The sequence below is a fragment of the Panthera tigris genome, chromosome D2 (assembly GCF_018350195.1).
Source record: "Panthera tigris isolate Pti1 chromosome D2, P.tigris_Pti1_mat1.1, whole genome shotgun sequence".
NCBI classification, from domain to species: domain Eukaryota; kingdom Metazoa; phylum Chordata; class Mammalia; order Carnivora; family Felidae; genus Panthera; species Panthera tigris.
The window spans coordinates 71,078,326-71,101,109 of record NC_056670.1 but is presented as its reverse complement, the minus strand read 5'-3'; the positions used below and the strand labels follow the sequence as shown (position 1 = coordinate 71,101,109).

The following is a 22,784-nucleotide window of genomic DNA, read 5'->3' as shown; positions in this document are numbered from 1 at the left end:
TACGATCCTCTCAGACCTCATTCTATACATCTCTTCATTTGGCTGGTCCTGATTTTTATCCTTTATCATAAAACTATAATAGATACAGTGTTTTCCTGAGTTCTGTGAGTCATTCTACTGAATTATTGAACCTCTAGAAGTGATGGGCACCCTTAAATCTACAGCCAGCTGGTCAGAAGTGCGCATGACCTGGGGACCTCTGAACCTGCAGCTGGTATCTCAACTAAGGACAGTTCTATGAAGGGCTATGCACTCAATCTATGAAGTCTGGCCCAACTCCAGGTACCTGGTATGTGAAGTCACTGCAATAGCCTAATCTTAATCCTTACTATATCCTCCAGGCTTATGATAGTCTCTGGAATTAAGTTATCAAATGTTTATTGAATAATATATACTTATAAAATTAGAATAATTCAAACACTTAGACTCTGTGTTACAGGCTTTTAGGTCAGGAGATGGTCATGTTCTAATCCTGGCTCCACCATCTATTAGAAGTAAAACAACTTCTCTGAGTCTCAATTTTCTCAACTATAAAATGGGGATATTAGTACCTCTTCCACAGATCCTTGTGAGAATTTGATGACATTTAAACTGCCTAGTACATTGATTAGCATCAAGTGGATACTCAATAAACAACTTGCAACATCTTTCAATCTCCTTCAAGATAGCCAATAGGAACACTTGCCAATGAAAAGTCAATGGCTCCATCTTCAAAGTCATAGAGTAAATCCCAACCTACTAATTAGCTTACCAAAGTTTCCTTTAGTATCAAAAAAACATTGGTAAGAGTGTTAATGGATCACTGTCAATTAATGCAAAGTCATTATAACTACTAGGAAAACAAACGGAAAGGCACACATCTAAATGATGGTCAGTCTACAATGACATAAAAATAATGATAGCTGACTAAAACCTAAATTGATCAAAATTAATGTATGAACCCAGAATCTTATCTAATTGTTACAATAAATTATCCTACAATAGAATTACTCACATGACTACTCCATTTTCTTTTTTTATGTATCTCTTTCTCTTTATTGGAAAACTGTGTATCAAATGAATGGTTGTTTTGGGTTTTTTTTTAAATATAATTTATGGTCAAATTGGCTTCCATTCAACACGCAGTGCTCATCCCAACAAGTGCCCTCCTCAATACCCACTTTCCCCTCTCCCCCAGCCCCCATCAACCCTCAGTTTGTTCTCGGTATTTAAGAGTTTCTTATGGTTTGCCTCTCTCCTTCTCTGTTTGTAACGTTTTTTTCCCCCTTCCCTTCCCCCATGGTCTTCTGTTAAGTTTCTCAAGATCCACATATGAGTGAAAACATATGGTATCTCTTTCTCTGAACTCCATTTTCTATGTATTGTCCTTGGACGAAAGGGCTACTTATGGCAACCCTTTAAATAACTTTCAAACAACTGAAAAATTAAATTCTGAAAGCATTTAGAGCAAAAGCAGTATTACAGACTGTATCTAAGACCCTAAAGCATCACTGTGAAATATTCATTCAGAAATACAAGTCCTTACATGTCTATGCAAAAAATAATAGTTCACATTCCTCGTAAACAGAATATTTGCAACATAAATAGTAAAAATAAAATTTTTAAAAATTTGAAGGGAAAAATAAGCGTGTATAATTTATTTAAAATTTTTCAAATGACAGATCATGTAAGCAACACTATGGAAATAACCAATACAAGGAATAACAGCAATTGTGGTCAACAATCATGTTAGTTAAATTACACACAAAAGCAACATTACATGATCCTAATTTTTCCTGTGCCTAATATATTTTCTCCTATTCATAAAACATTTTAGAATAATTCGTACATACATACATAGAAAAGACTTTTAAATTGATATTGAAAATGCTGTAACTTTAAAATTAAGTCTGACTACCTAACAATAAATATTTTGGAACAATCAAAATTCCCAAATTTCGGGGCTCCTGGGTGGCTCAGTTGGTTAAGCGTCCGACTTCGGCGCAGGTCATGATCTCACAGTCCGTGAGTTCGAGCCCCACGTCGGGCTCTGTGCTGACAGCTCAGAGCCTGGAGCCTGCTTCACATTCTGTGTTTCCCTCTCTCTCTCTGCCCCTTTCCTGCTCATGCTCTCTCTCTGTCTCAAAAATAAACATTAAAAAAAAATTTTTTTTAATTCCCAAATTCTGAGAAATGAAAGAAACACACTCTTTATTAAAACATTCCATAAAGTATAATTTGACCTTCTGTACAGAATTGAAAATTTCTCATTTCACTATAATAAATAGACAACTATAAAAAATATATACATTTGTCTATTATTTCTTTGTTAACTAGAACTCACATTAATCTCTACAACAGGTAGTTCTGAAAACATATTCAAATTGCTTTAAAAGAATAAACTATATGTAGGAGAATAAAGGATACTTAACAAGAATTTCTGAGAGTACTTATTGATCTTTCCTAAATCAACATTTATACTGTTATATACATCTAAGTTGACACAGTATGCAACACTGTATTATAATCACCTTTGAAATTTAGCAATCAATATCTCTGCTGGACTTTTTAAAGCACAGAGCGGTATATTTAAAATTCAAAAATTTTAGTTACTTTTCTACAACTATAGGCTCATCAATTAAACAGAATTACTCACCTAAGAACAGCTATCAAAGGTGCATATATTGAATCTCCATCGTAAACATACATATGATCCCAGCTACATTCTGTTGCAAAATGATTGAATCTTAATCTTAACACTGCATTTGGACTGAAAAAAAATTATTAAAATATGTTTAAATTAATATGCAATATTCAAAGCACAGTCCGAAAAAATTTTTAACAGAATACTGTATAAGAAAACCTATTTACAGAAAACTTTCTACGCATTCTTAAGTCACCAGCATCAAAAAAGACTGATAGTCACATCTAAATTGTAAAAATGAGGGCCACCTGGCTGGCTCAGTCAAAAGAGCATGTGACTCTTGATCTCAGGGTCATGAGTTCAAGCCCCATGTGGGGTGTAGAGATTATAAATAAATAAATAGCAAAAATGACATACAACTTCAAAATCTATTAATAGGCTGTATATATAAATCACCATTTTCTGAAAATTTAGTCAGCAGTAAATGTTCTATGTCTTGATTAAAGTGGACATTACATAGATTACATTATTGAAACTTTATTGAACTGTACACTTAATATACATTTTATTGTATGCAAATTACAGTTAAATAAAGCTGATTTCTAAAATTCAACACTCAAAAAGTAGCGACTCATTTCTACACAGTCCTTATTAACTAAAGGCCCCAACCAATATAGTCTTGAAATTTTAATCAAAAGGTCTTGATATACTATTAACAAATGAACAAAATGAAAAGAGAAGGGCGGGGGGGTGTCTGTCTGGCTCAGTTAGTAGAGCATGTGACCCTTGAGTTTGGGGTAATGAGTTCAAGCCCAACACTGGGCTTACTTAAGAAACAAGAAACAAACAAGTAAAACACAAACAAAATGAGAACATAGATGCACAAAGAATAACTTTTAAGTTCTAAAAACTTTCTAAGTAACCCTCCCCCCAAAAAAACATTTTCCAAATCATAAAATGGTTCAAAAATAACTTCTATCAATTCATTTATGATCTATTCACAGTATGTTTAAATAGATCAATTCAATCTCAAGCCCAATTACTGAAAAACACTATAAAAGGATAATTAACTCTCTCCTACAAAATGTTCTTTTTTTATCTTCTATTTAAAACATATATATAACTATTTTATAACTAAAATGCTGACTAGTATGAACCAATGGCATAATTCAGCATGGAATATTTTTATACTTTCTATGGCATCTTCAAACTCCGTAAGATGTTTAAAGCAAGCCAAAATGCCTACTCAATTTACTGCCACACTAACATAACTCAAAAATAAAATATATGTAACAAACTACTATCACAAGTAAAGGGGTACTATAATTTATATTAAATGTGATATCTAAAAGTTGTAAATCTCATTTAAAAATATCATGAGTAATGACTGAATAAACTATAAGCAATAGCATGAACTATAAAACTACAAAATTACACTATAAGATAATGCTTTAACATTTATATGATCACCTTCTTTATCATTTAAGAATAAAATAAATTAATTCAAATTATATACTTACTAGCCTTCAATTAGCCATGTACATTTAGTTTTATATTTATAGTTAATTGGACCATCTGTTAAATATCCAGAAGGTTCGGTTAACCTAGAAAACAAAATCATGAAAACAAGTACCTTAAAGTAACTTTAAGACATAGAGTAGCATAAGAAAATTAAAAAGACATCAAATCAAAGAAACAGGATGTAGCATTTTCTAACACGGAAAAATTATTTACAAATTAGGAAAATTTCCAAATTGCCATACATCTCTCTACATCTTAAAAGAATTTATTTTGTATTTCTTTAAACCGTGACATACTTGGTTTTATTTTACACAGTAAAAACACACCTGAGCCTGGGTGGCTTGTCACTTAAATGTCCAACTTCAGCTCAGGTCATGATCTCACGGTTTGTGAGTTCAAGCCCCACATGAGGCTCTCTGCTGTCAGCGCAGAGCCCGCTTCAGATCCTCTGTCCCCCTCTCTGCCCCACCCCACTCACATTCTCTCTCTCCAAAATAAATATTTTTTAAAAAACACACACACTGCAAGACTGAATATTGTGCTGATGGGTTTAATCTGGATGCAACATAGATGAAGTTAAATTGCATCTGTACACAAATAAGGTGGAGGCAAAAGACCTTGGAAGGTCAAACACACTTTAAAAGATGCAGTTCAATGAACCAGAGCAATTGTGTTTTGTACACACCAGCTTCAGAGTCCCACTGTTAGCTGTATTTGCTTTTGGCTTTTGTTTTTGTAGTTCTCACTCATTCTCAAGTAGTAAGTTACTTATTTATTTATCTGTTCTAATCTAAGTAAACACACAATATTATACTAGTTTCAGGTGTACAAATCAGTGATTTAAAAAGTCTATACACTATGCTATGTTCACCATAAGAATAGCTACCATCTGTCACTGAATTTGTTTCCCACGTACCAGGACTGCTGATGTAACTATCTTCTATTTATAATTATCCTCTATTTAAAACATAAAAAAGAAAAAGACCATTAGAAACATGTCCGTTTTCGGGGCGCCGGGGTGGCTCAGTGGGCTGAGTGTCCCAACTCTTGATTTCAGCTCAAGTCATGGTCCCAGGGTTGTGGGATGGAGACCCATGTTGGGCTCCACACCAAGCATGGAGCCTGCCTAAGATTCTCACTCTCTCTCCCTCTGTCCTTCTCCACCTCTGCCTCTTTCCCCAATTCATACTCTCTGTCTAAAAATTTTTTTTTAATTTTTTTAAGAAAAATTTCAGTTTTCAGAATTTAAAAATATTTAAAACAAGATCTCAGTTCTACTTCATTGGTACCTCCTTAGCTCCAATCCAATTGTTTCATCCACAAAAGACCATATTTTAAATAATTAAGATATCTTCCCATTTAGCCTTTATATATTTACATATACAAACATATACATATACACACAAGGGCTTATCAGTCTTTATCACATACATAAACACATATATCACACATAATATACACATATGCACATAGATCTCAGTGTCATTATCTAGTTTTAGATAAATTAAATTTTCCTTATAGTATAAAGTCTCAAATACACTAGGGGAAAAAACAAAAACAAAAACAAAAAGCTTCATTTACCTAAATCATGGTTGACAGAAATGTCAGTCAAAAAAAGAATGTTATTTGTAAGTCTTTCATAATCCCTGCAAATTACTTTAGGTAATAAAGGGGCTATTTTATACTTGGAAAAGGTTTTCAAGAACAAATTCCAATATTCTCAAATTAATGTAATAATAAATTGAGCCATTTATTGACACGTTTCCATGTGTCAGGATCCACTGGAAGCGCCTAATGTGCTACCTCATTTAAAAATCTCAAAAACCTTATGAGGTTGTAATTAGTAATCCCATACTACAGATGAGAAAACTGAGGCACAATTTAAAGAACAGGTTAAAAAACTTGTCCTAATTTTTCACTTTCAACAATACCAGATAAGGTAATTCAGACAAACCCTGTATTGTAAACAGCTTTAAAAAGCTAAGGAATAATTTTAAAATCTTAAAAGCATCTTATAAGTAGCAAAATGGTAGCATCTACCAACCCAAGACCCAAAAGTTGCAAATTCTTTAAAAGGAGGCAAGCATTCAGAGCTGTTTTTGCTCTGGAGAGACTTGTCTATCAAGAAGACAGCATCAGGACGTTGAGTGCTTTTGGCAGCCTGATAGAGGGAGGGAGATAAAATTGAAGGCAAAGGCTCACAAAAGGTAAAGGCTCAAACAATATGGCACTTGGAATTGAGACACAATGACCTGTTACTAGGGTAAGAGTGTATCAGAAATAAACCAGCCACAACATGGACTGCAGCCTAGCTATGAGTCAACTGGGTGTTAGAAAACCCCAAGACTTACAATTGGCTTCAGGTGATACTGGAACCGACAGTATGTCAAAGCTCCTAACAGAAGATACAAAATTACTCTCCAAAGAAAGGTAACGTTATTCTAGGCCTCACATTATTCCTTCCAATAATTTTTCAAATAAAATGTCCAGCATGATTAAAGATAATACGACATATGAAGACGCAAGACAGCAAAATAAGAACCAACAGACAACAGGAAGAGACCCGAAGATATTTCAATTACAGAGATGATCAGATGTGTCCTATAAAACAAATATGCTTTACCAAATTCAAAAAGACAAAAGGACAAGATTTAAAATTTTGGCAGTTAATTGAAAACTATAAGAAGTAATTCTGATGCACAGGTTTACAGCACATTCAAACACAGCTAAAACAGGGTGAGAGATCTACAAGACAGGCCCATAAAAAATATCTAAACTACAGCAGGATGACCGAGAATTCAACCCACTGGCTTTGCGTCATTCCACCAGGTGAAACTCCCAACATGTTGAGATTCTAGGTGAGAGCAGGGGAAACAAAAATAAGGACTGGAAGAACAAAACCACAGATATCAATTATCATCTTGTAACAAATCATAGAAACAAAGATCATAACAGCTTTACATAGTTTCTATTTGCTTGTCATGTGCAGATCTTCTCTCCTTCCCATGTTTATTTTACATACAAGTTGTAAGTTAACTTGACAATTTAGACTTTAGATAATGGCATATTCAGTATGACTATGACCAGATATGAAGAGTAATTAATACAACCAATCATAGATCATAGATACAATGGTTCTTGGAACTGTGTATTTCCTCATTTGGAACAAAGGGTGAGAACTTCAGCTGAAGACGTGTATCTTCTTAGAAATACAGTGTTGCTTGGTTGTTGGAGAATTCATATATGTTTAAAAAAATTTTTTTAACATTTATTCATTTTTGAGAGACAGAGAAAGACAGAGCATGAGCGGGGAAGGGGTAGAGAAAGGGAGACACAGAATCTGAAACAGGCTCCAGGCTCTGAGCTGTCAGCAGAGCCCGATGCAGAGCTCGAGCTCACAAACTGCGAGATTCTGACCTGAGCCGAAGTCGGGCGCTCAACTAACTGATCCACCCAGGCGCCCCAATGTTTAGAAGGAAGGATAAAGAAGATGAATAATCAAAGGGTAGACTGTTCAACTATCCATTGCCTCTCACCTCAAAATCCACACTGCCTATGTGAAAATGGATCTGGGTCCTTTAAATATTTTTTCTTTGTCAGATGGCATGATGTTAAGTTGGCATACTTTGTCAACAGAGTGCACTAGAGAGATCGCAGGAGGAAAGAGTTTTGCTTAGTGGTTCCAATGTACTTCCTCACCAAGCTCCTGCAGCTTGGTTTCTCCGGGACTAGGCTCCTATAGTATGCAATGGCCAGCAACCCAGCCACCAACAGCCTCTCCCAGCACCTCCCCTCAGACAATTCTGCAGCAGAGTGCCTTCAGTGAGACACTGCCCCATAAACAGCACACCCCATCTTCCAATAAGATAAACATAACAAATTCCCAAGGGCAGATAACAAGTAATTTCTACCAGGGCAGCATTACAGCAACTGCACCATTCAGTGAGCCACAGCCATGCCCTCCCAACAAGGTCTGGATCTCAGACCAGGAGGTGGGGTGCTCTTAAGTGTTCCTTATCAACCATAAGGATAGTAGTGGCTGCTCCTTATATCCACTATTTCTACATTCTTTGGAATTCCCATTACTTCTTACTAGCCAATCTCTCATTATTCCAATCCCTATTACAGTCAAATATTCTTTTCATTAAACTTCTCCTGTTAAAATTACTGTGATTCTCTTTTCTGATTAGACCCAAACCAATCAACCAAAATAATATTTAGACCCAAAATAATATTTAGCCCCAAAATAATCAAGGATAGGCAAAATAAAATCCCAGTATCACACCACTATGCACACAACAAAATGGCCAAAATTAAAAAGAATAATACCAAATACTGGCAAAGATGTGGAAAAAAAAGAGTTGTCATGGGAATAAATTACAATTTCACAAAGTCATTTGGTATTACGTTGCATAGTTGAAAACGGACATACCTTATGAAGTAGCTGACAGTGTCTGTGCTACCCCCATATCCTCTCGGACCCCCTCACTATTTCCACACATTCCAACCTAACTTCCTCAGATGAGCACCTGCATCTTTGCTGGAGGCTCCCCTCTGGCTGCTGGAACCCACACTTCCTCTGCATATGCTGAGCTGAAAGTGCCTATCTATAAATCAGCATCCTCCGAGGGGCAGCCCCTAGCCAATGAATGATTTGGTAAGGGTACCCCCAAGCTTCCTTACCTCTTTGTTGGGATAATACTGAAGTACATTCCCCCTCCCCCAGTACTTCCTTGTGGGATTAAATGCTAGTCACCCACTGTGGTAGCTGACTTGGTAACATACTTCTAACTGGCTACTTTTCTCTTCTCTACTACTCTGTCAACACCCCTGCATCTCCCAAGTATACTAGATGTGCTTGATTCTCAGCGTAAAAGCAGATACTTCTGCTTCAGGGTGGCGGAGGGGAGGGTGACCAAACTAACAGTTACCACCAGGAAGCAGATCTTCGGGACAGGATTCTGGGGTTGGATCACTCACTGGGCAGATGGCAGAGTGGCAACAACTCCTGGCAAGCTACAGCATCACAATGACTAAGACTTCCACTTGTTCAGTGGAAGGTTATGCACTGACAACAGGCTAATGCAACAGCTCTAATATTTGAGAAGTACAGTAGCAAGGGTAATCACAAGGACTGTGGCATTAGATGATTGCTATAAAAGGTCACTGATGTGCGAAAGGAAGTCAATTGCAGCAGAGTGCCTCTAGTGAGACACCTGGCAATGAACAGTTTTCCCAGCATCGGGTAAGGCTCAGTTCATCATCAACCAATCCAGCTTTAGGTAGAGTGTAAAGCCAGGAGACTCTCATATTTAAAGGCAATTTCTACTCCTGAAGCCAGAAAGAAGATCAAGCTGAAAAACAGGCCCAGGATCAGATTGTGAGACCAGCAGAATTACAGAAAAAGTCTAATTCGCTGCCATGGCAAAACTCCAGTGTTAGGAGAGTGCCCCTAAGAGGAAGTAAAACCCAAAGACCTAGGAAGGTGTCATATGGGTAGATGCACATGAGAACCTTGAGCCTCCAAAGTCCTTCAGAAGCCAGAGTTGATGGTAAGAAAAATAAATTCCCACCTTCTTCGTATGACCACTTGTTCTTAAGCCATGCCAACAAGTAACAACAGAATTGAATTAAATCAATTTAATCAATAACAACTGGCTACAGTAATCATGCATCCAAAAACCATGAAATTAGCAGCAGTCCCATAGAGTGACCACACAAAAAAAAGATAAATTTAAAATCCCCAAATAGTTGCAAATTAAGTAACAGACCTCTCAGTCAACAAGACAATTAGAAAATATTTTTAAGTGAATAATATTAAAACCACAACATATCAAATTTTATGAGATGAAGCTAAGCCAGCATTTAGAGAGAAATTTTAGCTCTTGATGTTAGAAAACTGAAAATCAATTATCCAAGGTTACACAGCTCAAGAAGCTATAAAAAGAACAGTAAATTAAACCAAAAGAAAGTATGAAGTACGGCTCAGTTGGTTAAGTGTCCCACTTCGGCTCAGGTCATGATCTCACGGCTTGTGAGTTTGAGCCCCGCGTCAGGCTCTGTGCTCACAGCTCAGAGCCTGGAGCCCGCTTTGGATTCTGTGTCTCCCTCTCTCTCTCTGCCCCTCCCAGCTCATGTTCTGGCTCTCTCTCTCCTTCAAAGATAAATAAACAGGAGAGGAGAGGAGAGGAGAGGAGAGGAGAGGAGGGGAGAGGAGAGGAGGGGAGGGGAGGGGAGGGGAGGGGAGGGGAGGGGAGGGGAGGGGAGGGGAGGGGAGGGGAGGGGAGGGGAGGGGAGGGGAGGGAGGGGAGGGGAGGAGGGGAGGGGGGGAGGGGGGGAGGGGGGGAGGGGGGGAGGGGAGGGGGGGGAGGGGGGGAGGGGAGGGGGGGGGGGGGGGAGGGGAGGGGGGGAGGGGAGGGGAGGAGAGGAGAGGAGAGGAGAGGAGGGGAGGGGAGGGGAGGGGAGGGGAGGGAAGAGGGAGGGGAGGGAAGAGGGAGGGGAGGGAAGAGGGAGGGAGAAAGAACAGAAAAGAAAAGAAAAGAAAAGAAAAGAAAAGAAAAGAAAAGAAAAGAAAAGAAAAGAAAAGAAAAGAAAAGAAAAGAAAAGAAAAAAGAAAAAAGGAAATATGAAGAGGAGAATAATAACAGAAATCTCTTAAATAGAAAAGTCATATAATAAAGAAAATTAACATAACTAAAAGCTGGCTTCATGAAGGCTAATAAAATTAATAACCCCCTAGCAAAACTTACCAAGAAAAAAATATGAATTACATTATCAAAAAGGAAAAGAGAAACATCACTACTGATGCTACGAAATAAATAAATAAATAAGACATTAAGAACAGCTCCTACCAATACATTTAACATTTTCGATGAAAGGAATAATTCCTTAAATAGTACAACTTGACAAAACCAACAGAAGAAGAAATTAAAATTACAAATATCCTTCATGCAAAAAACCCAAACAAAATATAACCAAATTTAATCTAGCACTATATAGTAAGAATAAATTTAACAGTATTGCCAACAGAAGCATGTGTAAAAATTTGGAGGCTCATGAAACAGCACTGCTATGTTGGGGAGCTGAAAGTCATTCAGTGAATCAGTGGGGAATGTGTGATGCTGAGACTGTACAGGGTGATCCAGATGACAATGGTATAACAATAGAGAGGAGAGACTTAACAGTTACTATGATTGGTTCAAGGAGAGAAAGTATAAATTTAATTGCATTTTTCCCGTGAGCAGCTAAGTTTACTTAATATTTTTGCATTTAATTCACAAAATCATTTGCTGATACAGTATGAAAATCATCCCATGCCTAGCATGAAACCCTTTCAGAGCAAAACAAACAAAAACAAAAAGACAGCTATACAGAAGGCAATCCTCAAAAACACTGAAAGGCAAATATGACAACCCCTGCTGCATGAGGCAAAAGTTTACAGAGGAAGCAAACAACAGATCTACAAAGAGCCTGGAAGGAAAATCTGGAGAGAGATTCTTTGAACAATTAGGATATTGAAAAACTATCCAGTATGTGGGCCTAAACGGGAATCTGGGAAGCCACATGCATCCCCAGGGAAAAACTACATGCTCAAAAAAGACCTAAGACGACTCTACATTATCACCTCTGGCTACTTTTTAGACTGAAAGCCAGAAGGAAATGAAGGCTAAGGCAGAGGCATAAACAATGGAGCTAAACACTGGAGGAATGCCCCACAAGAGTTAATCTGCAAAGACTAGGAGAGTTCTTTATTTTGCCCTTGGCTTCATGCATTCAGGGAAATCTTTGTCACTAGATGACCACAAACTAAAAGAACAAAATCCTTAGAGAGCATACCCAACAAAGAATACAGTCATTACAGAAGTAGTTTAGAAAAATCCCTAACTACAACCCACATAAGCAAAAGAAAAAACAAACCCTGAGAGAGAAGACTCTGATTTCCAGAATTATCACATTACAATAATAAAAAATTACCAAGCATGCAAAGAAATAAAGTATGGCCATTCACAGAGGTTAGCAGAAATTGTCCCCATGGAAACAGACACTGAACTTGCTACTTCTAATGTTTCTACAATACATTCTAAGTTTCAAACAACTAACTTATTTTTTAAAACTTTGTGGCATGACTCTTCTTGAATTGAGTGCCATACTGACATGTTAATCTAGATCAGAGCTCCACACACTACTGGCCTATTGCCTGTCTGTGTAAGTGAAGATGTACTGGAATTCAGCTACACCCATTTGTTCACATATGTCTAAGACTGCTAACATGTTGCAAGAGCAGGGTTGAGTAGTGGCAACAGAAACCATCTAGCCTGCAAAGCCTAAAATATCGACTATCTGGCCTTTTACAGAAAAAACATTGCCAATATCGGTCTAGATGCCTGTCACATGCCCATATGCCTTCAAATGTCTCATCTAGCTACAACTGCCCAATCTAGAGTCCCTGATCAAATAAACATGCTGTGCTATTTAAAATACAGGAATGGCCACTACTGAGTGCAGGAAAGCCAGCACAAACATTAAACAAAACTAAAATTGAATCAATTGGAATTATTGTCCTCTATCCTGGCTGTGAATGCAAAATTTGATCAAAACATTATAAAAATAAGAGAAATTCAGTAGTTGTAATACTACAAAGTCTCTGAGACAATAAATCCTGTTTAATTAAAAAAAAAAATGGTTTTAGTGCTGGCAACAACCACTAAAGGAATAAGGAATAGTCAAATACACTTGGGGAGTCTATATGCAGAGTCACCTTTGCAAGCCATCCTTTTTTAGTTTTTTTATATTTCTGTGTTTGTTTGTTTGTTTATTTTGAGACAGAGAGAGCATGAGTGAGTGTGGGAGGAGCAGAGAGAGAGAGGGAGAGAGAGAATCCCAAGCAGGCTCCACACTATCACAGCACAGAGCCTAACATGGGGCCCGATTCCATAAACTGTGAGATCATGACCTGAGGCGCAATCAAGAGTCCAACACTTAACTGAGCCACCCAGGCACCCCTGGAAGTTTTTTATAAAACAATGTTTTTAGTTAAAATACTGTTTAACAGTTTATTAATTCCTTTTTAAGCAAAATGAAGAGTGGGCTCCTGGTGGCTTTTTAATCTCACGGTTTGTGAGATTGAGCCCCACATTGGGCTCTGTGCTGACAGCACAAAGCCTGCTTGGCACATTCTCTCTCTGTCCCTCTGCCCCTCTCCACCCCCACTCCTGCTCATTCATACCCTCTCTCTCTGCCCCTGCCCCACTCGTGCACACTCTCTCTCAAAATAAATAAACATAAAAAAAAAGAATTGAAAAACAATGTTTTAAACAAAATAAAGAGTACTTCTAGGTTATATTCATTGGTATTAGCTCTTTTCCTTTCCGCATGGTGATACATTATTGTATTACACAGCTGAGCTTGCATGTGTTGTAGTTTCCTCACCAGTGCACTGTGCACCCTCCACTCTTAAGTCTGTATTCTCCATCCACCTGACCCCTAATAAAAAGGCAGGTGACCTCATCTGCTAGAGCAGTAGTCTTCACACTTTAATTACATGCTCCCCTGTCAGTAAAAATTTTTATCACATAACTCAAATATATGTATATTTACATTTAAATAAACACGTACTATTTAAAATATTGTGTACTATAAAGTATAAATTTTTAAACTCAAAATTAAAAATAACACTATTAGAAGTCCTAATATTTTCTTCCCACACTCCAGTAAGTCGTCTTAGAGACCACCCCACTTTAGAGAACGCTGATTTGAATAAACCGTATTCTGGCCACATAAGTATTCCACCATAGAAGTGCACTAACCAAGCCAACTATAATAGTTGACTGGCATCAGCACGCACTAACTAAAATTCCTCTACAGACTGGCCTCAGTGATAACAAACAGTATATCTTAGATGTGCTTAGCTCTCACATCTGATAGGACAGAACTACCCATAATACACTCTCTGCATGATTTGAGGTGAAAAATAATTGACTTCTGGTAGAATGCCACAGTTAAGACCGTCACCATGTCTCCTCCAGCAAATAAAACCTTTTACTATGATCCTTCAAAATAACTGTATTCCCATTGCAAATCTTTCCCAGTCTCAACCAGGATTCAAATAGTTGCCAAGGCAAAACAGTGCCTTTAGGATGAATCTTACTAAGACCACATCAAAATAGCTTTCAGTGTTTTAACCTTTCAGCTATTGTGTGTCAATACTCATCTGTAGATAAGTTGTATTGGAATTGACGGAAGCCATTCTGGGTACTCAAAAGTCTTTCATTCAAATACTTAAACATCTGGGGGCACCTGGGTGGCTTGGTCGGTTAAGCGTCCGACTTCGGCTCAGGTCATGATCTCACGGTCCGTGAGTTCAAGCCCCGCGTCGGGCTCTGTGCTGACAGCTCAGAGCCTGGAGCCTGCTTCCGATTCTGTGTCTCCCTCTCTCTCTGACCCTCCCCAATTCATGCTCTGTCTCTCTCTGTCTCAAAAATAAATAAACGTTAAAAAAAATTAAAAAAAAATACTTAAACATCTGTGGGCCAAATACTATAATTAGGCATTTACTTCAAGATTTCTGGCCATGTTAAATATGGCTAATGTCAAGTTGACTTCATGCATACTGAGCACGGAAGCTACACAAATGAGAACAAGAAATTAAGTTACCAGGCAAGATACTTCATTTTTGAAAAGATCTGATTCAGTTGTACTCATTTATTTTCTACTGATTGTAAGAGAGAGAATGTATTATTCACTCCTCATGTTTCCATGCGGAGGGATTTTAATTAGAGTGAAACTCCTGGCCTCTCTGCCCACACCTCACTCCTTCCTTCCTCCTCAGTGGAGAAGACATGGCTTCGGACTGGAAAAGTAAGGAGAAAAAACTGAGTATGAAAGACTGAGTCAACTCCAGGCTGAGAGGGTGCATTATGCCTACTTTCTTCCATGCAATATAAGGGTCTTGCCCAGAAACATGGACCCTCAGTTGCTGAACTCTGCCTGTGGGCAAATTTAATTTTGAAGTGAACTATTAGATAATCCATTATGGCCATACATGAAATTCATGTTCTCCATATCTGCACTGATAAAGCTGATATTTTAACCATTATCTATCTGACTTTTCAGCCTATCTCTCAACAAATTCTGAACTCTAAAATTTTAATAATTATATTCCCAAATATGAGAATTCTAGCTCATCAATGCATTTTTCCTCAGCATTGCCTTAAGTCACTGAGATGACTATACAGTGCAAGCATTTTTTAGTCATAGTCTCTTGCACATAGTATTATTCTTTTCAAATTCATCTACTATCTATAATAAGGACAACCTCTTCCCCTTCTGGCTAAACTGACTTCACATCTACTAATTATTCTGAAATCTTAAGCTGTCTATATTTTTCCTATTCACTTTTAGGTACCATATGGTTGAGGTAAAGGTAAAATAGTATTATCTTACTACTGGCTCAAGTAGTATTTCAGAATGAAATGAATGGTATGAATAGAATCGTGTAGGTCAAACAGAGCCAAGTGGATCAGACAGCTAAAATTTCACAGCATCTTCTTTTCAAGGATCCAAATATTAATTAGTACTTATGTCAACCATTCAGAGTGTTAATTCCCATCATTCATGGCAGACCAAAGACAAGGAGGAAAGGGAAGTACACAAAGTATGAATCAACCTGCATTATTATTGTTGTTAAAAATAATAAAACTCAATAGACCACCATACTTAAGGAATTAATTTAATTTTCTGGTTAACTGAATAATATGATTAACTGAAACTCAACCAGAATACCTTTTTCAATGATTTGTTGCTAAATATGTTCCTGAATTTTTTTTAATTGCTGTGTTACCAAATTACCACAAACTTAGAAACCTCAAAAACATCCATTTATTACTTCACAGGTCAGAAGCCCCTGTTGACTCAAATGAATACTAGCTGAGCTGGGCTCTTATCTGGAAGCTTTTGAAAAGAATCCACTTCTAAATGCATTCAGCTTGTTGACAGAATTCAGTTCCTTGAGGTTATAGGGCTGAGATTCCCATTTCCTTGACAACTATTGGCCAGGGGGTACTCTTAGCTCCTAGAGACTCCTCTCCAGTCATTTAGACATGGTCCCCTCCATCTTCCAACCAGAAGGGTATGTCAAATCGTCCTTGTGCCTCCAATCTTTGACTTCCCCTTCTACCAGCAACCTGAGAAAACTGCTTTTAAGGGGTTCATGTGACTTGATTAAAACTACTCAAATAATCTCCCTTTTGCCATATAACATAAATCGTGACAGTAACACCAGGGGGCAAAGGTCATCTTAAAATTATGCCTACCAAACTTCCTATATTATTAAATTTTTGGAAACATAACTGCTTTCATAACTCAAGATGAGTTAAATACCTCAGAAACATCATTATGAAAGTTAATTTTTATACATCCAAAGTTTAAGATTAGTTTGATTTAATCCTGACTACATAAGACACCCTGGAAATTATTTTTTTAAGTCACAGATAAAAATTAATTTACATCGTTTGACTTTCTCCCCAAGTGGACTGAAGAAAAATATATACACATAGTCATTCACTGATTCAAAACTATTTATTGAATGTGGCAATATTCTTGGCATGGGGGATAAAACAGTGAACTTAAAAGGTTCCTAGAAAGTAGACTAGTGGTGATCTAGTGCTGGGGAGTGGGGAAGAGAATGGGGAGTGACTGCTCTTGGGTACAGGTTTATTTTATGGAATGATAAAATGTTCCAAAATTACTATTACAGTTTCACAACTGTAAGTATAGTTTAAAAAACATTAAATCATGTACTTTAAACTGGCAAAGTTTGTAGTATATAAGTTATATCTTGATAAAGCTGTTAATATAAAAAGTGAAAAAAACACAGGGAAAATTCTGTCTCTGCCCTTCTGGACATTACATTCCAGGACAACGCTGTCCAGCAGGACTTCCTGCAATGATAGAAAAATTCTACATATTTACCATTCAACATGGTAGCCACTCAGCACATGTGGCTATCGAGCACCTGAAATATAGTCAGTGCAACAAAGGAACTGAACCTTTAAAATTTAATTTTAACTAATGGCTATATGTGGCTAGTAACTTCCATAGTGGACATGATTACAGAAAGAGGAAAGACAATACACAAATAGCAAATAAATGGGTAAAGTGATAAAACACATAGAATGGGGAAGAAGACAGCACTCTCCAGCACTCTGATATATATCTACAGAAATATGTCAGGTGTATATATGTATATAAACATACGTGAACATAGTGTCTGTATGTGTCTACATGTGATATACATGTAAATACTTAGATATGAGCAATTAAAAGTAGGAAGAATTTTTTATCCTTCTATAATCTTCCTAAGTTATTGTAAAAAATAAATTTAAAAACTACTTTTGAGATCATTCCACAAGTTGAAAAAAATACTTTTTAAATTGTACATATACAGCAACCATTATTTGAGTTTCTTTCCTATAATAGTGATTCTTACCATTTTGAGATCTGAGATCACTTTTGAGAATCTTTTAAAAGCTAACCACACCCTGATTACAAAAATTCATATAAATATTTTGTATAAAAATCTGAGGATTCACCAACCACTCACAGCCCATCTGAGAACCAGACATCAAAAGCTCCTATTACTATACACATTCAAATAATCAACAAGCTTGGAGACAAAATATTATTATATCATAGAGAACTGTTTGATAAGCTTAGACTTTTGGCATCCCTGTCTACTATAAAACACACCCATTCATATTAACTTTGTAAAGAACAAGTTAAGAACTATGAATAACATTCTCTTTTCACTGAAAAAGGAAAAAGACATGACTGAGAAACTGAAAGAAATAGGCAAAACTTTAGAAAAGCTACAAGAATCTCAATTTGGTCCTGTAAAGAGTATGTAACTCAACCTCCCTAAGCCTCAGTTTCCTTGTGTGTAAAACAGTTATAACAATATGACTTATTTCACAAAATTGTTTTAAAAATGCAATGACATAAAATTTATCAAGTGTTCAGTAAAGCAGCAAGACAAATCCATGTAAATTTCATGGCACACTGGCAGAAATAGGTCTCAAACCCATTATCTATCAGTTTGGTACCACTCATGATCTTAGGTAACCGCTATGCTACCCAGAAATTGAGAAGATCATGAGTTTATAATTAAGGAGAAACTTACTGAATTGTAAAAGATGACTTGATATGGATAAAGAGCCAGACAGACATGATTTGGCAATTCACCTGTCACTTAGTAGCTATCAGACTTTGCATACATAATTACTTCAGGTCTTTCATTCTCTGTTCCCACTGTAAAATGAGAACAGCAGTATCTACCTCACAGGATTTTCATCAGCCATAACACACACACACACACACACACACACACACACGTATACATATATACATACATATAAAGGTTTTCCATCACATTATAGTACTTTTCCCCTAAACTCATAATTTAAGCTTGAAATGCTAGTTTAATTGCTGTCAATATTATTCTTATATGAAATAAAACAATAAATTGAATTCTCTTGAAAAAATTCATTATTAGCATAATTATATTGTCAAAAAGTCCAAATGAAGCCTGACATTAAACTTAACATATCAAAACACGGAAAATGCTCTTAAATGTTCTGTTTTTTTATGGACACAGAGAATCAACTTGAATGTTTCTAATTTACACAGTGCTTTTTTTAAAAAAAAAAAAAAACACGCTTATATTTTACCTATAAAAATAGTAAGTACCTTCCCCTCCCCACTGGGAGAGAAAGCGGAGGTGGGGTCCCTTTAGTGAGACCTGCCCTGCACTAAACCAATACCAGCAAAGAAGCAGCACCCCTGCACCTCATCACTGGAGTTTGGACCATCCCCACCCTGCACTAAGCACATGCTGGCAGAGTCAGCACCCCCTACCCTCCTAACTAGAAAACAGAAACAGATTACAAAGAGGAAGATGGTGAAAAACGAGATCTTTCAAATCTTCTGTATGAAGTCCTGGGTACACTCTCAGGTAGCCCATACATGAAACAGATCTGAATCAACAAAACAAAAACTTTTAGAATTTAACCATGGTATGGAATATCATCCGTATCTCAGAATGGCAGCAGATGAGTAAGGCAGAACAGAATAGTACAACCAAGGCTCTGGAAACTAAACTGGCATTCAAATCTCAGCACAAAAATGGATCATCGCACTCCTAGGTACATACTCAAGAGAAATAAAAACACACATCCACACAAAAATTTGGTACAAAAAATTCATGGCAGCATTATTCATAATGGTCAAAAGGTAGAAACAACTCAAATGTCCAACAACTGATGACTGGATTAACAAAATGTAGAATGTCAATACAATAGAGTATTATTCAGCAATAAAAAAAAATGGACACATGCTACATGAATGACACTTCAAAACATGCTAAGTGAAAAAAGCCCATGACAAAAGACTGGAATCACTACATTGATTCCATTTATACAACATGTCCACAGAAGGCAAGTTCACAGAGACAGAAAGTAAATTAGTGGCTATCCAGATTAGTGGAGTTGGCAGGAAGGGGAAATATGGAATGAGTGCTGATGAAAATGGGGTTTCTTTAAGGGGTGATATAAAAAAGTTCTAAAATTAGATAATGGTAATGGTTGCATCACTCTCCAAATATCCTAAAAACAAATGAACCATTTAAAAATATGAATAGTATGGCATATAAATTACAACTCAATAACTGTTATATAAATAATAAAAAGTGAAGGTCATGTATGCTGAACCAAAACAAGTTGAAGGCCTCCTACAGCAGAACATTTAGTGTATGCAGAATCTCATGCACAATACTCAAAATATCCAGGATATAATCCAAAATTACTTGCCATACCAAGAAACAAGAAAATCTCAACTCATTTGAAAAAAAGATGATCAGAGGTACCATCACTGATATGGCAAAGATGCTGAAAATTGTCTGCGAAGAATCTTAAAGCAGGTATCAGAAAAACGGCACAAGCAGCTGCAGACACTTTCAAAACAAATATAAAAATAGAAGTCTCAAGCAAAGAAACAGAAGACATAAAGAATGAAATGGAAAATGTAATCGTTGGGGGCGGGGGGTGCAGCCCCTGGGTGACTCAGTCAGTTAAGTGTCCAACTCTTGATTTCAGCTCAGGTCATGATCTCACAGTTCGAGATCAAGCCCTGCATTTGGCTCTGCACTGATGGCACGAAGCCTGCTTGGGATTCTGTCTCTCTCTCCTTGCCCTTCCCCTGCTTGTGCATGTTCTCTCAAAATAAATAAATAAACTTTTAGAAAAAGAAAATATAATAAATGAAACTTTCTATACCAACTCACAAGATGGGCCCAATAGCAGAATGAAGATGATAGAGGAAACAATCAGGGAACGTATAGATAAATAAAAGTTATCCAACCTGAACAGAAAGGAAACAGTCTGAACAGAACTTCAGTGACCAAGAAGTCAATAAGAAAAGATGTAACATCTGTTTCTTTGGCGTCACAGGAAAGAAGAAAGAGTGTGGAAATGAAAAAAATACTTGAAGAAATGATAACAAAAATTTTACAAATTCTGAAAAATATATAAAGATACAGAGCAAGAAGCAGAGCAAATAACAAGATAAACTTAAAAAATTGACACCCATACACATCATAATCAAATTTCTGAAAACTGAAGACGAAAAAAGAAAGCCAGAGGAAAATTACACATTAGCTGCAGAACAACCATTTGAATGACAACAGATTCCTCATCAGAAACCTTGGAGTCACTGTTTTAAATACTTTAGCTCTCAAAAAAGAGATATGACCAAATTTGTGTTCTATAAAGCAAACTCTGCAGCAAGAAAGAAGAGATTAGCAAGGGAAAAATTAGAAGCAAAGAGATCAGTTAAAGAGCTACTGTAACAACCCAGTAGAGAAAAATTCAGGATTTAACTAAAACAACGGCCATAGAGATGAAAAGGATGACAAACCTTGAGAATGGCAGCATCACATACGTGTACAGATGGACTTACGGGAAAAACTGTCTTTGCGGCACCTGGCTGGCTCAGTCGATTGGGTATCCGACTTTGGCTCAGGTCATGATCTCACAGTTTGTGAGTTTGGGCCCCACGTCGGGCTCTGTGCTGATAGCTCAGAGCCTGGAGCCTGCTTCCAATTCTGTGTGTGTGTCTCTCTCTGCCCACCCCACCCCCACCCCCCGCTTGTGTTCTGTCTCTCAAAAATAAATAAATGTAAAAAAAAAAATTTTTTTTTAATAAACTGTCTTTCCAGCAAGAATGACTGGGTGGTGCCCCTGCAAACCAGAGTATGGAAGCTGTCACAAGGAAGAGAAAGCTGAAGACAGAAATACCCTAATTCTGTGTATGAACCCACACAAGATTCAGGCTTAATCTGAGCAGCTCATATGAGGAACAGACCCAAGAGCAGCTTACTAAAGTTTCTCAGAACTGAATTAAAACTTAAAACACTGCACAAGTCTCAGACTAATCCATGAATGCCATGTGTACATTCAGATCCAAAAGCTTTGAAAACAGAACTGAGATTAGAACGACTGTCCTCAGAATGCATGACAAAGAATTAGCTATTAGAACCCTATGGCTTAATAAAATTAACAAGTAAATAGATCAATAAATCAACATTCCCCAGAACATAACAAGATCCATAACCTATACAGCATAATATTCACGATGCCAAGAATAAATCCAAAAATCACTGAGCATGCAAAGAACTAGGAAAATGTAAACAATTCTCAAGGGAAAAGATAATGGATGTCAATCCTGAGACGATCCAAACATTTGCATCATCAGACAGACATTAACTATTATAACTAGACTCCACAAGGCAAAAGTAAGGACACTAAAATAAAATCAAAAGAGAAAAATTCTCAACGGGGAAATATAAATCATAAAAAAGAACAAAATAGAAATGCTAAGACTGAAAAATACATGTTAAATTTTTAAAAGTGACTGGATGGGTTCAAAAGCAAAATGGAGATGAGAGAAGCAACAGTCAGTGAAGTTAATAATAGTTCAAAAGAAACAATACAATCCAAAAAAAGAGAAAAGTTTAAAAAAAAAAAAATCAGAACCTCAACAAACTGTGGAGCTAAATCAAAAACCTAACATTAGTGTCACTGAGGTCCCAGAAAAAGAAACAAGATTACTGAAAAAATATGTTAAAAAAATAATTTTTTAAAATCCCATTTTGGTGAAACACATAAATATAAATTTAAGAAGCTGAACAAACCCTACCCACAGTAAATTTAAAGAAAGCTACATTGAGATACATCATAATCTGAACTACTTAAAACAAAAAATGTAGAAAAATCTTGAAAGCAGCTAGAGAAAAATGACATTATACATAAAACAAAAGCAATTAGAACCACTGCAGACTTCCCACCAGAAAACATGGAAGGCCAGAAAAGAATTGAGCAACGTATTTAAAGAGGGGCGCTTGGCTGGCTCAGTCAGTAGAGCGTGCAACTCTTAATCTCGGGGTGGTGAGTTTGAGCCCCATGTTAGCTGTAGACATTACTTAAAAATAAAAAATCTTTAAAATAAATAAAAAATAAAATGCTGAAAGGAAAGAACTGACCACCTAGAATTCTATACCTGCAAAAACATCCCTCACAAAAGAGGTCAATAT

General features: G+C 36.8%; 1 protein-coding gene across 5 annotated transcripts in view; it reads right to left on the bottom strand.

The window, feature by feature from the left end:
* Positions 1 to 22,784, bottom strand: part of ATRNL1 (attractin like 1) — a 757,637-nt gene that overhangs the window by 722,712 nt on the left and 12,141 nt on the right. For 4 of the 5 annotated variants that reach the window (XM_042960330.1, XM_042960331.1, XM_042960332.1 and 1 more), the window contains exons 1-3: positions 7,681 to 7,782; positions 4,144 to 4,227; positions 2,636 to 2,749 (exon numbers count right to left, since the gene is read on the bottom strand). In XM_042960330.1, the coding sequence (XP_042816264.1) occupies positions 2,636 to 2,688 (53 nt within the window). In that variant the 5' untranslated portion in view covers positions 2,689 to 2,749; positions 4,144 to 4,227; positions 7,681 to 7,782. Of the gene's footprint in view, positions 1 to 2,635; positions 2,750 to 4,143; positions 4,228 to 7,680; positions 7,783 to 22,784 lie in introns of those variants that run through there. The other variant, XM_042960329.1, reaches the window with a different exon arrangement.